General features: G+C 36.9%; 1 protein-coding gene and 1 pseudogene across 1 annotated transcript; one reads left to right on the forward strand and one right to left on the reverse strand.

Moving 5' to 3' along the window:
• Positions 1–2,637: 2,637 nt before the first annotated feature.
• On the reverse strand, positions 2,638–15,840 carry LOC101324049 (bile acid receptor-like). The gene is made up of 10 exons (XM_004327651.4): positions 15,777–15,840; positions 13,500–13,862; positions 11,345–11,485; positions 10,529–10,671; positions 10,330–10,434; positions 10,096–10,195; positions 9,122–9,253; positions 8,589–8,714; positions 8,322–8,435; positions 2,638–3,966 (listed from the first exon to the last, which is right to left on the reverse strand). The coding sequence occupies exons 1-10, from the start codon at positions 15,838–15,840 to the stop codon at positions 3,722–3,724; spliced, it is 1,533 nt and encodes a 510-aa protein (XP_004327699.3). The 3' UTR covers positions 2,638–3,721.
• On the forward strand, positions 7,156–7,965 carry LOC109547325 (dnaJ homolog subfamily A member 1 pseudogene; annotated as a pseudogene).
• Positions 15,841–16,231: the final 391 nt, after the last annotated feature.

Here is a 16,231-nt window from a genome sequence, read left to right on the forward strand (position 1 = left end):
AAATCATTTAAAGAAAGAGGATTAAAGTAAGCAGGTTCCATTATGTATGCAGAATTCCAAAGCACCAGTAATTATTTCTTTAAATGAATGATGCCTAAACACATTAAGTGTGCTCATTATTCATTCAAAGAAATGCTATTCAAAATTCTTGGGTAAATCAGAACATATTTACTGAAAAAAATTATATCACCAGTAAGAAAGTTCACTTTACCTCATTTACCTAATGAATAAATGCAAATTTACCTTGAAGAAATCAGAATCTCCACCCAAAGTCTGAGGTTTCACTGCAGATACTTGACTGCTACTTAATCTCGGTGGTACAAACAATTTAAAGGGCTTCTGCTTTTCCATTTTCTCTTCCAGTCGTAATTATCTATTGCTCAAGATGGGGGAGAAAGTGTTTTACATTGTTTCATTAATACACTACTTATTCTATAATAAATGGGTATATAAAGGAATGCGTGAAACATTTGCTACCATGGAAGCCTACGGTGTCCCTTACTGCCGTGGTGTTCAAAGCAGAAACATCCCCTATTTGTCCCCACCATCCCCCCACCACCAATGGCCACGCTGGCGACGTCAATGGATAACCGAGAAACTCAAACTAGGCATCTTCGCCGGGACTGCCTGAAAAGAAGCCCGTTACCTCCACCAGCCCTGTTAAATTGCATCACCTCGCCGGGAAGAACTAGTTGAGGTGCTTAGACGACTACGGAGAAGGCGCCACAAGGCGCCGGGGGCTGCCTGCGTGTGGGAGGGCCAGTAACAAAACGTCGCCCAGCTCTGGGTTCAGTCATCAGGGAGGGAACTCGGCACACCTGCCCTTACCTTTAAAAAACTAGCGGGAAACGGCGGGCTCGGTGCTCACGCGAACCGCCACCTGCTGTCTATTAGGGCAGCAGAAAGAACCAACACGAACTTCTGCCTCCGAACCTCGGAAAAGGCGGGATATCGCGCCAGCCGAGCGGCCAGGAGGGAAGTGCAGGGCGGTTGGAGGTTTAACGGCTAAATAACGGTCGGCGACCTCCGTTGACCCGGGGCGCAAGACCTACATCTCGCGAGATTTCCCTTTACCTTAGTAGCAATTCTTCCCTGGATACTCTTTCTCCTTAGAATTGGTCTTCTTTAAGCTTCTCCTATTGTTAAAGAACGTGAGGAAAACTATCAGGTGCTGTGATAGAATGGAGCTGAGAGTGAAAAATCTATTTCTGTCCTCTAAGAAGAGCTCACAGTCTTAGGGAAGAAACAAGTGCAAACATAATTATAACCCCCTGTAATCATTTAATGGTAGTAATTTTCTAAGGGTTGTTGGGACCCTTAGAAAGGGAGAGTGGCCTTTACAGTGGCTTGGGAGTCAGGAGAGAGCTTCACGGATGTGGTACACTTTTGTTACTACTTCCGTAGAAAACAGAAGGGTGAATAGAGCGTTGGCTAGATAGTGAATGCGGGAAGGGGTGTTCCCGGCTGAGGGGCGGTAGGCAAAGGCGCTGGAGTCGTGAGAGAGAGAAGTCCGAGAGTGACTGAGGGGGCTTTCCTGGTGGCGCAGTGGTTGAGAGTCCGCCTGCTGATGCAGGGGACACGGGTTCGTGCCCCGGTCCGGGAAGATCCCACATGCCGCGGAGCGGCTGGGCCCATGAGCCATGGCTGCTGAGCCTGCGCATCTGGAGCCTGTGCTCCGCAACGGGAGAGGCCACAGCAATGAGAGGCCCGTGTACCGCAAAAAATAAAAATAAATAAAAAGAGTGAGTGGGTCCAGGCAGTGCGGTGTAGGTGTGTGAGGACGCAAATGGGAAAATGATGAGACTGGAGACTTAGCAGATGTGACGGCCTCTCGAAGGCTTTTGGATTTTAGCCTTTATGGATGGGAATCTTGAGGAAGTTTGAACGGAAAAGGGGGCATGATCAAGTTCAGAAGAAAATTTGTAGTATGAAAAACGGTTTAGATTTATGATACTGGAGTTAGGGAGACAGTTTTAATAGCCTAGGTGAGTAAGGTATGAGACCTGAGCTATGACAGTGCCAGTAAAGATGAAGAAAATGTGTCAAATGTAAAAGATATTTAGGAAGGAAAATTAATAGGATTTGATGGCTTTTTTAAAGTGAGCAGCAAAAGAGAGAAGTCTAAGATGACTGCCTGGTTTCAGACTTGGGCTACTAGACACAATAAATATTGTGGGTGCTAGGTACCTAGGTTTGAGAAATAAGACAATGAGTTCTGTTTTCAACATATTGACTTTGTTTTCTAACTTTCTCCATGTACTACAATATAATTGATGCTTTTCCAAAGGACTTTAGTAATATTTTTAAACAACTCGTTTTGTATAAATTTAACCTACAAGACGGAACAGTTTCTGATAAAATTACATTTTGAGCTAGAAAGGATGATCCAGTGTAAGGCTTTCATTTTACATGAAACAGTCTAGATACCCTAAAAAAGATAAAATACTCCCTTCAAGAGATGATACCAAGAATAAATGCACAAGATAACCCCTGGGGGGAATACTTGATACATTTAATTAATATATTTTATAAGTTGAGGGTATAAATTCAATATTCCAATTTTTTTAAGTTTTACAACAGTGAAATATTCAACTATGGTCTTTTTTCTATATTGAAAACAAAATGCTATTCCCAGTATTAAATTAACTTAAAAATCACAGTATATTATTTAATCAGATCCAGTCTTTCAAAACAATTGTGCTTCCATAGAATTTCTCACTTTCATGTATTTCACATGAAAAATTGTTAACATTAATCTTATTCTTACAAGGATTAAAATATTTGTGGTAAGATTTCAGGTTTTAAGAACTTTATTTTTTCTGCAAAAGGTGTTGGCAAAAATGTCAAAATATTGTCTACCAGAATGAGCATTAAATTGTGCTGAATTTCCCAATGTATGTTAACATATTTTGTCATTTTAATTTTTTCAGTATCTTGCCATGACAAAATTTTTAATTGGGGCTTATAAAAGATCTCTTTTTTAAAGACATTAAGGGACTTCCCAGGCGGTCCAGTGGTTAAGACTTCACCTTCCAATGCAGGGGGTGCAGGTTTGATCACCGGTCGGGGAGCTAAGATCCCACATGCCTCGGGGCCAAAAAACCAAAAAAACATAAAACACAAGCAATATTGTAACAAACTCAACAAAGACTTTAAAAATGGTCCACATCCAAAAAAAAAATCTTAAAAAAAAAGACATTAAGGAAAAGTAAGAATTGAACGAAGCTTTGTTCCTCTTTAATAATTTATAAAATGCTATAACAGAAATAAGTTTAAAACGTTAGTTCCTTATCCATCAATCTAGCCTTAAAGAGGTTCACAACTGCTTTTATTCTGATTACAACTGTTTCCACTAAATAATCTCTTTTATGTCTTCAAATAATATATATATTTTCATTCAATTTTCTACTAAATGAAAAAAAGGAGAGTTTCTTCAGGTAAGAACTCTATTTAGTACTACTCCTTTCTGAACGAACCACGCAGTAACAATAACCATTGCTTCTTTGGGGACGAATCTTAAAAAGAATACTAGATGTCCCTCTAGTGGTGGTCCTAAATTCCACAAAATTTGATGAGCCCTTGATGATGTCCATTTTATGGCGATATATTCTATTCGTAACAGCAATTCTGTTCATGTTTTTCAAATCAGTATCCTGTGATCATAGCGTAAACAATCTAGATTTAGGAAGTTTAAGACAAACCACAACATTCTAAAATTTCATCAAAATGAATACAAATTCCATTTCTCAGAGAGTAAACTAGCCAATTTGGAGTCCTTTGTTTTCCAAATGCTAAGTATTTCTGAATAGTTGTGATTCAGTGTTCTCAGTTCAGTGAGCCTCCCTATGAGATGAGCAAAATGCTGTAGGTCTTCTGGATGATAAATTTTTGAATATTTGTACAAAATTTGTAAAACTGGTTCTTGTAAATTTTCCACATGTTGCTTATTTGTAATGCATGGACGATCTGAAAAACATTATCACATATATCTTAATGAATATTGGAAAATGGTAGAAGATAATGAATTAATTTAAAACAATACAGTTTTAAATAATAAAAATTGCAAATATTTACTGAACCTTTAATATATGCCAGATTTTATGCCAGGTAACTTGCTTCTATGCAATGTTTTATTTAATCTTCATAATACCCTATGAAGAGTATTTCTTAATGATCAGACAGCATTCACTCATCCAGTCATTGTGCTGGAGATACAGCAGTGAACAGAGACTAAATTTCCTGCCCTCATTGAGCTTGTTTTTTGGGTCTGGGAGGAGTAGGGGAGGAAAAAGACATATACACATTTTTTAAATAAAAATATATGACAACAATAAGCGAGAGTGCGGGATAAGAATTGGGGGGGGAGGGGCATTAGCTATTTTTAAAAGGGTAATCAGAGATAAGATGACATTTAGCAGAGATCCAGGATGGTGAAGAGGGAGCCATGAAACCATCTAGGAAAGAGCTTTCCAAGCAGAAGATTTGTCAAGTACAGTAGAAGCTGTGGAAGGAATCTGCTTGAAATTTACAGGCAACATATGCATCAAAGGCAGTGTGGCTGTGGTGGTGTGAGCAAAAGGAATAGTAATAGACACTGATAGAAAGAACTTTGGCTTTAAATTGTGTAAAATAGAAAGCCATTACAGGGTTATGAGCAGAGGAATGACATAATCTGGCTTATGTTGTCAAAGAATCACTCTGGCTACTGTATAAAGAATAGACCCTAGGGAGGCAAGGGCAAAAACAGGAAAGTGAGTTAGTAGTTTTATTAGGATGGCAGGGACAGAGACAGTAAGAAGTGGTTGAGTTCTGGATCTATTTTGAGGCTATAGCCAACAAGACTTGTTGCATATTTGATAATGGGCATAAGAGAAAAAGAAGTGAAGGATGACTTCAAGAATTTTGGCTTATACAACTTGAAGTATGGAGATGCCATTTAGTAGAGATGGAGGAAGAATATAGGAGAATCAGGGGGCAATCAGGAGTTCACATTCAGACATGTTAAATTTTATATGCCTACTAAACATCCAAATTGAAATCTTGAGTAGGCTATTTAATGGAGCTTAGGGTAGCAGTCCAGGTTGGTATATAATTTGGGAGTTGTCAGCCTCTAGATGGCATTTAAAGCCATGAGATAAGATGAAATTTCAAAGGAAGTGCACATAGGAAAAAAGAGAACTGAGTCCTGGGACATTTTAACATTTATCAGTGTGCGAGATGAGGGGGAATTAACAAAGGAGACAGAAAGAGCAGCAACTGAGGAGGAAAACCAAGAGAGTGAAATGTCCTGGAAATCAAGTGGAAAAAAATCATGTCAAGAAGGAGGGAGTGATCAACTGAAGCCAAATGTTAAGTGTTCGAAGAAAGAGGGAGTGATCTGCTCTTTCAAATGTAGCTCACGGGTCAAGTAAGATGAAGACTAAGAATTGACCACTGTAATCTGCAATGCCAAATTACTGAAGATTTTGATAAGTTATGGTGGAAGGGAAAGGAGGGGACAAAATCTGACTGTACTGGGTTCAGAAGTAAATGAGAAGAGAGAAATGGAGGCAGGAGTATAGACAACTCTTAAATTTTTTTTTTTTTTTTTTGCTATAATGTAGAACAGAGAAATAGGAGAATAGCTGAAAGGGGATTTGAGGTAAGGGCAGACACTATAAAACTCTTAGAGGAAAACATAGGCAGAACACTCTATGACATAAATCACAGCAAGATCCTTTTTGACCCACCTCCTAGAGAAATGGAAATAAAAACAAAAATAAACAAATGGGACCTAATGAAACTTCAAAGTTTTGCACAGCAAAGGAAACCATAAACATGATGAAAAGACAACCCTTAGAATGGCAGAAAATATTTGCAAACGAAGCAACTGACAAAGGATTAATCTCAAAAATATACAAGGAGCTCATGCAGCTCAATAGCAAAAAAACAAACAACCCAATCCAAAAATGGGCAGAAGACCTAAATAGACATTTCTCCAAAGAAGATACACAGATTGCCAACAAACACGTGAAAGGATGCTCAACATCACTAATCATTAGAGAAATGTGAATCAAAACTACAACGAGGGCCTTCCCTGGTGGCGCAGTGGTTGGGAGTCCGCCTGCTGATGCAGGGGACACGGGTTCGTGCCCCGGTCCGGGAAGCTCCCACATGCCGCGGAGCGGCTGGGCCCATGAGCCATGGCCGCTGAGCCTGCGCGTCCGGAGCCTGTGCTCCACAATGGGAGAGGCCACAACAGTGAGAGGCCTGCATACCACAAAAAAAAAAAAAAAAAAAAAACTACAATGAGGTGTCACCTCACGCTAGTCAGAATGGCCATCATCAAAAATCTACAAACAACAAATGCTGGAAAGGGTGTGAAGAAAAGGGAACCCTCTTGCATTTTTGGTGGGAATGTAAATTGATACAGCCACTATGGAGGTTCCTTAAAAAAATAAAAATAGAACTACCATACGACCCAGCAATCCCACTACCGGACATATACCCTGAGAAAACCATAATTCAAAAAGAGTCATGTACCACAATGTTCATTGCAGCAATATTTACAATAGCCAGGACATGGAAGCAACCTAAATGTCCATCAACAGATGAATGGTTAAAGAAGATGTGGCACATATATACAATGGAATATTAATCAGCCATAAAAAGAAACGAAATTGAGTTATTTGTAGTGAGGTGGATGGACCTAGACTCTGTCATACAGAGTAAAGTAAGTCAGAAAGAGAAAAACAAATACCGTATGCTAACACATATATATGGAAACTAAAAAATAAGTGGTTCTGAAGAACCTAGGAGCAGGACAGGAATAAAGACACAGACGTAGAGAACAGACTTGAGGACACAGGGAGGGGGAAGGGTAAGCTGGGACAAAGTGAGAGAGTGGCATGGACATATATACACTACCAAATGTAAAATAAGATAGCTAGTGGGAAGCAGCCGCATAGCACAGGGAGATCAGCTGGGTGCCTTGTGACCTCCTAGAGGGGTGGGATAGGGAGGGTGGGAGGGAGATGCAAGAGGGACGGGATATGGGGATATATGTATATGTATATGTATGGTGCAACAAGAAAACTAGCTCTGCAAAAGAATGTGATTTGTGACAAATGTGAAGGCCAAGGTGGTAAGAAAGGAGCAGTGGAGTGCTGTCCCAATTGCTGAGGTACTGGAATGCAAATAAGAATTCATCAGATAGGACCTGGAATGGTTCAGCAAATTCAGTCTGTCTGCATGGAGTTCCAGGGCCATGGGGAGCGGATCAGTCCTAAAGATAGATGTAAAAGCTGCAATGGAAGGAAGATAGTTCAAGAGAAGAAAATTCTAGAAGTTCATATTGACAAAGGCATGAAAGATGGCCAGAAGATAACATCCCATGGTGAAGGAGACCAAGAACCAGGACTGGAGCCAGGAGATATTATCATCATTTTAGATCAGAAGAATCATGCTGTTTTTACACGACGAGGAGAAGACCTTTTCATGTGTATGGACATACAGCTGGTTGAGGCATTGTGTGGCTTCCAAAAGCCAATATCTACTCTTGACAACCGAACCATAGTCATCACTTCTCATCCAGGTCAGATTGTCAAGCACGGAGATATCAAGTGTGTGCTAAATGAAGGCATGCCAATTTATCGTAGACCATATGAAAAGGGTCGCCTAATCATTGAATTTAAGGTAAACTTTCCTGAGAATGGCTTTCTCTCCCCGGATAAACTCTCTTTGCTGGAAAAACTCCTACCTGAGAGGAAGGAAGTAGAAGAGACTGATGAAATGGACCAGGTAGAACTAGTGGACTTTGATCCAAATCAGGAAAGACGGCGCCATTACAATGGAGAAGCATATGAGGATGATGAACATCATCCTCGGGGTGGTGTTCAGTGTCAGACCTCCTAATGGGGCCAGTGAATAACACTCACTGCTGGCATTTTATTTGCAGTAGTGATTGAGTGAAAGACTATAATCATAATATGCTCACTACTTGCTATTTTTTGTTTTAATATTCAACTATAGTAGTGTTTTAAAAGTTAAATGAAGAATAAACTCAAATATAAAAAAGAAAAAAAAACTTTGTTATAAAGCAGAAACTAACACACCATTGTAAAGCAATTATACTCCAATAAAGATGTTTTAAAAAAAAAAGGCATTTTTTTAAGATGCAAGAAATTACAGCATGTTTGTAAGCTGAAGGGAATGCCCTTATAGAGAAGGCTATTTTGATGAAAATTGGTACATTTGGAATCAATGAGTAATAAAATAATCACAATCTTCATGATTTCATTGCCAAACTTAATCCAAATTTTTACTGCTAAATAGTTTTTTACCTGAAAAAAACACTGTTGTGGCTGCAAGCAGAGCATATTCAGTATTAGTAATGCTAAGCTCATTCATTCTTCTACAGAAGTAATACACTGTAGTAATAAATTCTTCAGAAATACCTAAAAAGATTAATATCAAATGTATTTTCATCAGAACACAGTGCAGACTCATATTGCCATTATCATATTTTCTCAAAGGAGTACAAGAAAATGAAACATGTCTGACAAATTTTTTCCATCCAATACAATATTTTGTATTATATATAATATTACCAGTCAGCATAGCAGAAGGACAATCTTCATTGCAAAATGTTTCCATAGGATAAATAGCACTTCTATCACCACTTTGATCATGACAATTCAGTGAATGATCTGAATGATCTGATATTTTCATAGTACCTAGTTAAGGGAAAAAATATAAAGTCTGATTTTTTAAAATCTTTATTCAGTTAGTAAAGTCAATCTCTCTAACGTCTGTTAAACAGGAAACATTCCCAACAAATGGTATCTTTATAATTTTTATTACTGAAACATGAATCTAGAATAATAGTTCACACTTTATGTAAACATTATATAGAAGACCCTCCAAAAATGTGTATTCTATGATACTATATAAGAAGAATGGCTTTCTTTAAGAGAAAAACAAAAGCTAGAACAATGAATTGGAAAACTATAAACCACTATTATGAAGTACTTATTTGTACACCAACTAGTACAATAAAAATATAATAAAAAATAGCTCAATGTTATATAATCTGTTGCTAAATTTAATAGTAACTATTAACATTAAGATTGAGTTAGTTGACCTTTTTTGCTTTCAGAAGTTGATGAAAGATATTCTTTTTGACTGTAAATTTGGGCCACATGAAGGAACATCACTTCAGTTTTTGATCCCTTCTGTAATGCAGTCTGATCCTCATTGGTCAAATTTTCAAATCCTTTACGAAAAGATCACATAATTGTTTGAAATAAATAATGAAAAGATAATTTTCAGGTATAGGATTTAACTTTTTTTTTTTTTTTTGAGGTATGCAGGCCTCTCACTGTTGTGGCCTCTCCCGTTGCGGAGCACAGGCTCCGGACGCGCAGGCTCAGCGGCCATGGCTCCCGGGCCCAGTCGCCCCACGGCATGTGGGATCTTCCTGGACCAGGGCATGAACCTGTGTCCCCTGTATCGGCAGGCGGACTCTTAACCACTGTGCCACCAGGGAAGCCCAGGATTCAACATTTTTATATTATTTACTTATGATACGAATCTTAACTGGTCCCTTAGAATAATTATGATTCCACATGGTACTATTTGGGGGCACTTTCATCAGAACCAGATAATAATAATTTCCTATGGCAAGAGCAAATTAAACGTAGTTGGTTTAGCCTTGAAGAATTTATTTTCACAGAGAGTTACCTGTGCACGTAACTAGATAGCTAAGTTTTGGCCAACAGTGGCTTCACCTTTTTTTTTTTTTTGGTATGGTACAGGGAATTTTGTTTCATGTTTTATCTAAAAAACAAAAACAATTTATTTCCCAAAATAAAAATAAAATAAAACATACAATCAATCATAGTTTGTCTTAACTCTAAGTCTTTGAAGTCACTTGAATAATATTTTAAAATATTTATATTTTCATCCAACTGATTGATTAAAGCAAACAAAGTAAACATGTTTTTAAATTTAGAAGCAGTTTTGTTTTCTTAAAATGCCACCTTCCTTTAAAACAAGGAACTTTTTTAAAATTACGTATTAAATTACTTTAATTTTTTCCAAAGATAAAGTGATTACCTGGGAGTCTCTTGGTGAAATTCATTAACCTCTGTATATGTAGGACAACTGTCTCTGAGAGTCGCAAGAAGATCAGTTCAGGATTTGCATATCCCTGCAGCTAAGCAACAAAAAGAAATAAGATTAATAATTTTTTTCTTTCAAATGACTTTAAATTTTAAACTTTTCTGATTATGCTGTTATTTTCTAACATAATTAATTACAAATTATTTCTTGCTAGTAATGAACACATACAAATCTTTCTGTTTCTTCTAATGGAATTGTATATTTTTGATGAGCGGCCACAATGTTGTTAATGAGCTGATGTTCCTCTTGAGTTAGTTCCATGCTCTCCTGAATCTGTAAGAAAATACAGGGGGAAAACTGTAATGCATACCTATTAAATAAGACATCATCATTAAAGAAACAAGAAATTTTTTAAGGAGAGCCTTGCCACTTTTCCAGATCTAGTGGTAGGTGACACAAGCTTGTTGTTTACCCCTTCCTCTTCCACTTTGATGTTAGAGTAAAAATTATTCTTCTGCTTAAAGTTCTTTCGAAGTCTCTTTGATCTGCATTGGATTTCTGTGAGCAAACCTGTGATATTACAAAATTCACATAAAATATTTTTGGTACAACAAATAACATTATAGGATTTGATGAAAATTGTCTTACATTGTACACATATGTGATCATGAACTTGCCTTTTCACAAAAAACCTTTCTTTTTTGGTAAGCATGTACAACAGCAGTTAAATTCACTACATTACTTACTTCTTTTCCTTCCACAACTTCCTGTCTACTTAAAACTACACAGTCATCCTAGACTTAAATTAAAAATTAATTTTGCATCTCCAAATTATAAATTTAGACCTTTTTATGTTAGAGAAATTTCCACATTAATTATATCTTGGAAGCAACAGAATGTTAATTGGTACATTGAAGGGAAACCACTAATTTTAAATTGTGCTTTTTGTAGTTGAATTATATAACTTTAGGTTAAGTAATATAAAAATACAAGGATTTCCAATTAAGAAGAAACTATGATTATTACCAAAGTTAGAGCAATACAGTATAGAACATATTTTATGGAAATAATTACCTAGATTGGTAACTGGCTATCCTAATTTAGCAGTTGCTGGAGAAATAGCTTAAATCCAGACAAATATGTTATGTTCAAATATGTTCAAAATAACTTGAAGAACGTAAGTTCCTAGTAAGGTAAGAAAAACTAAAACCCCCCTAAAAAAAAAAACCACAATGGCACTTACATTCTTCCAACATTCCTACAGCCTTACACTTTTTTAGTCTGCACTCTTGACATTTTCTACGCATGTACATGTCCATTTCACAGTGACCACCATTCTTGCAACTATATACTGCATTTTTGGTGATGCTACGTCGAAAAAACCCTAATAACAAAGGAGAGTTTTTAAAATTTTACTATTAGGTGTTTTTAGTTACTTGTTTTTAACCTTCATAGTAAAAGTAATCAAGTTAACTAAATTATTTCAATAAAATGTTTTTTCCCTCAGTAAGAAGGTTTGGTTTAATATACATTTATCTGGATAATTGTTTTAATCCTCTCCTATTTGATATATCTTATTCCATGGTTGTTCCTGTCAATAATCTATCTGGAAATTAAACTAAATAACCCCAACACATTAAAACAACTCTCTGTTTTCTATGGTTATAATATACCATCTAAAAGCATTTTTAAACTATATTTTACAGAATATCAAGATTCCATGACACATCTCTCAAGGTTCCCTAGAAGGAATATGTGCTCATGTAAAATAAAACTATAAGGAAACCTCTCTTTTTCTCGCCCCACATTTCTACCTCAACTCATAAAGGAAGAGATAATTCTTCCAAACTTACTCCTCTGTCCTTCCTTTTTAGCACTTCCCCAGATGAGAACATATTGCTAATTTATTTAGTCCAAGATGTTGAATGGGCCGTTTTGTGTGTGTGTGTGTGTGTGTGTGTGTGTGTGTGTGTGTGTGTGTGTGTGCATGCTGGGGAGAGGTGTGGAGATTCTACATTTTCCTAAATCCATGCATAGCAGTCTCTTCCCATTTCCTGTTTCATTTCCCATTCCTGTGCAACAATCCCTGCTATCTTCCTCTTATTCTATTCCAAGCAGTGAAGTTGATAAAGTTAGTCAATACCCCAATTAGAAGCCTGCCATACTCTTTCTGTAGACACGCTTGAGAGTGGGAGTTTCATGACTTAGATTCAGCAAAGGGAATAGAAAGCTCAGCTTAGGTTTCAGAACTATGCCTCATTCTTCAACTTAGTTTTAACAGCAAGGCCCTGCATTTTAAGAGTACGCAAATACTGGCCCAGCTATTCTACTCATAAAGCTGGTACCTCCTTTCCCTTAGTCTTCGTTTGGCTATTCTTTGTGTGGGGTGAGTGTGAGATTCTGACAATAAGACTTCACCTTGAACTTCTAGACATGTTTACCTAGTCCTGTATTGATCTAATCATTTCCAGGTTCTGCCCCAATATTTCATTTGTGAATTTAAAAAATGCAGAAGTGTTTCAAAACCTCAAAACTTCATCAAGAACTATTTTACTCCTTACTCCATGCCAATATCAATGATGATCTTCAGTGGTAGACCTCCCATTGGTTTTCAAAAAAGCATTCCTGGGACTTCCCTGGTGGTCCAGTGGTAAAGAATCCGCCTTCCAATGCAGGGGATGCGGGTTCGATCCCTGGTTGGGAACTAAGATCCCACATGCTGCGGGGCAACTAAGCCCACCCGCCTCAACTAGAGAGGCCGCGTGCCTCGAACTCCAGGGTCCACGTGCTCTGGAGCCCAAGCACCACAACTAGAGAGAGAAAACCTGCACGCCACAACTAGAGAGAAGCCCATGCACCACAACAAATAGCCCGCGCAACACACCAAAGTCCTGCATGCCGCAGTGGAGATCCCACGTGCCACAACTAAGACCCCACACAGCCAAAAATTTAAAAATAAAATAAAATAAATAAATATTTTTTAAAAAGCATTTCCAACAAATAGATAGAATCGTAGAAGTCATTTAATTGAAATTTCTTCCTAATTCACGAATTATACCAGCCATATGAGATGTAATAGTTAACATTCAGACCTTTTTAAAAGATATTTTTTATTCCAACGTCAAATTCACCTAGGAACATGCAGAGTTTCTGCCACAAAAGTATTTTGAATTTTATATTTAAATATAAAAGTTTTCATCAAAATTAAAAAGAAAATGAAATCAAAACTTCGTTAAATTCCATTTTCACATCTTTGATCCCACAGACTGATCACTTTAAACATATCAATGGCTCCCCTTGATTTTATGTTTCACATTTTAAAGAGAGTACTCCTACATGCTTAAAATTTCATGACTCTTCAGTGAACACTAGGATTAAAGTTTTAACTTTATCCTTACCTTTGCAACCTTCACAAGTAAGTGCATTGTAATGATATCCTGATGCTTTATCACCACAAACTACACAGAGTTCTTCCTGTCCCTTAATACGAATGGAAGAATGAGTTATTCTGGACCTTTTTATTCCAGGGTAACCATCTTCAGCATCGTGGGCAACCACGTAAGTGGATTTATTTAATTCACAGGAAAGAAGTCCATACTCTCCACCACTGAACTGTGGGTCCAAGCTACAAGTGTTGAAATGACTCTGTAAAGATTGGGACTGTAGAACTGGAGGAAACTGGACAGTAGAATACTGGCAATAAGGTGATTCTTGAAAATCAATGTCGTACAGCTGATAATTGATTTGTTCTGGCAAAATATCTAGTTTTTTTAACGCACACACACACACAAAAAAAAAAAAAAATGGTGAAAGTCAAGTTATTTTTCAAATTTCAAGGAGTTTTACACTCAAAGAACAGAGTTAATTCAACATGTCCAATACATCCCAGGGACTTGCTGTCCAGCATGAGAGGCAGACAGTAAACTGAATTGCAATGCATGATAAATGCTGCCACCCCAGAAGTATGCAGAGGTTGCTCAGGAGCTGGGAGAAAGGGTTGTTAATGGCTTACATACCAATGCAGTCTATTTCCTTAAGTAGAAATGAGTATTTCCCGGAGTTTGAAATGAAAGCTTTTCCCCAGCTTCTGTATTTTCTTTGTTGTGAATAAAATTGTTTTCAGTGCAATCAGATCAGTAAAGAGATGAATTAATAAATTATCCCACCCCCCCTACCAAAAAAATCAAACTAAAATACAATTATACCAGTTATCTGGTTATTTCAAGCAAAAAATAAATTCTTTAAACTCCCCATTTAATATACCTTAACACTCTCCTTTGCCATTTGTAGACCTGATTTAAATTACTAGTTTCTTTTCTGTTTTATTATCTAGCAATTCAATTATCTGGTGATAAACTTACCTACCCCGGAGGGTGACTGTAAGAATGAAATAAAATGTGAAATGCAAAAGCATGTATAAAATACAAAATGATACTTAATGGGTATCTTTATTGTTATTATCAGAAGCTACCAAACACCAACTTACTTTCTGTTTTCAGGAGGATTACTGAAATCAATCCAGAAAATTGGCTCCAAAGAGACCCAGGAATACTTAGTTCCTCTATGTCTGTATCTAGTAATATTTGTACTTTTCCTGGTGCTGAATCACAAGATGATTAGACTTACTCTTACCCTCAAAATTCTACCCCCAAGATTGGTAAACAGTATAATTTCTATTAATTCACCTAAATTATTTGCAATCTGATAGCATCCAATCCAATGCAAAGTGTTGAATAAATACCAATAACAGCCTGATATAAGAAGAAAAGTTATCAGTAAAAACAATGTAACTTTTATTTAAAGAAGAGGGCCCTTCTTGGCTGAGTATCAAAAGACTGCAGAATACTGGCTGATGTTCCATTGGCATGGAAATCAGAGTTCAAAGTATAATATAAAAGAAAACTGCATTTAAAATTCAATTCATATTATAATCTTGGTCTTTTTGGAGAAAAATCCTATTGTCTCTTGCACTCTGTTTTCTATTTCTTTCCCTTTGATAAAAATCTTATATTAAGATTAAAGTTTCAGGAACATTGAATAACTACTCTGAACTACATTTTCTAAATTGCATGTGAACTAGCTTCAGCTAACCCCTAAAAATAACTTATAATTTGCATGCTAATTATATTTTTAAAAATTGAATACAATTTTAGACTACTCTGCTTTTTCTTCTTTACATTTGATTCTGGCTTACAGCATTTTGGTATTTCTGATTTTTGAAAGTAATTATATTCTCTGGTAGGGAGTAATTGAAAGTCTTTGGTTCATTTGTTAATTTCTTTTAAAAAAAACCCTCTAGGGACTTCCCTGGTGGCGCAGTGGTTAAGAATCCGCCTGCCAATGCAGGGCACTGGGTTCGAGCCCTGGTCCAGGAAGATCCCACATGCCGCGGAGCAACTAAGCCCGTGTGCCACAACTACTGAGCCTGCACGCCTAGAGCCCGTGATCTGCAACAAAGAGAAGCCACCATAATGAGAAGCCTGTGCACCGCAATGAAGAGTAGCCCCCGCTCGCCGCAACTAGAGAAAGCCGGCGCGCAGTAATGAAGACCCAAAGCAGCCAACAATAAATAATAAATAAATAAATATTTTTTTTAAAAACCTCTAATTAACCATAATTCCTGCCAAAAAAAAAAAGTTTTATTAACTATTATACTGTAGTTTTTTATTACACACCGTAGTACTGCACTGGTTCAGCAAGACAATACCCATCAGATGCAGTGACGTAAGTATTGGCCATTCTCTGGTCCAATTTTCACTTCTTCATTAGTAGATGCTAAAATAGAACCTGAAGGAAACAAAAATTTTGTAGACTTTTTGAAAGTATGATTATCAAATCAGTATGATTTTATAAAAGTATAATACTGTTTTTGAAAAATAAAGAATTTAGCAGACTTTATACAAGACATTTATATTTACACTTTAACTGGAAGAATATTGATTTTTCATATCTCTACATACCAGATTATTTAATTCAGACAACTTCTTATTGCTCAGTTCTTTAAAATAACTTAAATCTTGGTAATAATCATTATGGCTCTTGAAAGTGTACCAAGCTTTGGAGTTAGACTTCATACACTGCATTTACCACTTATTTATGGGTCATTTTTACACCTCCTTGAACCTTAGTT

The sequence above is a fragment of the Tursiops truncatus genome, chromosome 1 (genome assembly GCF_011762595.2).
Source record: "Tursiops truncatus isolate mTurTru1 chromosome 1, mTurTru1.mat.Y, whole genome shotgun sequence".
Taxonomy (NCBI): Eukaryota; Metazoa; Chordata; class Mammalia; order Artiodactyla; family Delphinidae; genus Tursiops; species Tursiops truncatus.

Excerpts from the sequence above, each read along its gene's own strand:
- LOC101324049 (XM_004327651.4), bottom strand. The coding sequence starts at position 15,840 with ATGGCCAATACTTACGTCACTGCATCTGATGGGTATTGTCTTGCTGAA. Across the intron at positions 11,486-13,499 it reads TACTTGTGAAGGTTGCAAAG|GGTTTTTTCGACGTAGCATC; the intron begins GTAAGGATAAAG and ends CTTTGTTATTAG. Across the intron at positions 10,196-10,329 it reads TAGAAGAAACAGAAAGATTT|CTGCAGGGATATGCAAATCC; the intron begins GTATGTGTTCAT and ends TTTGTTGCTTAG.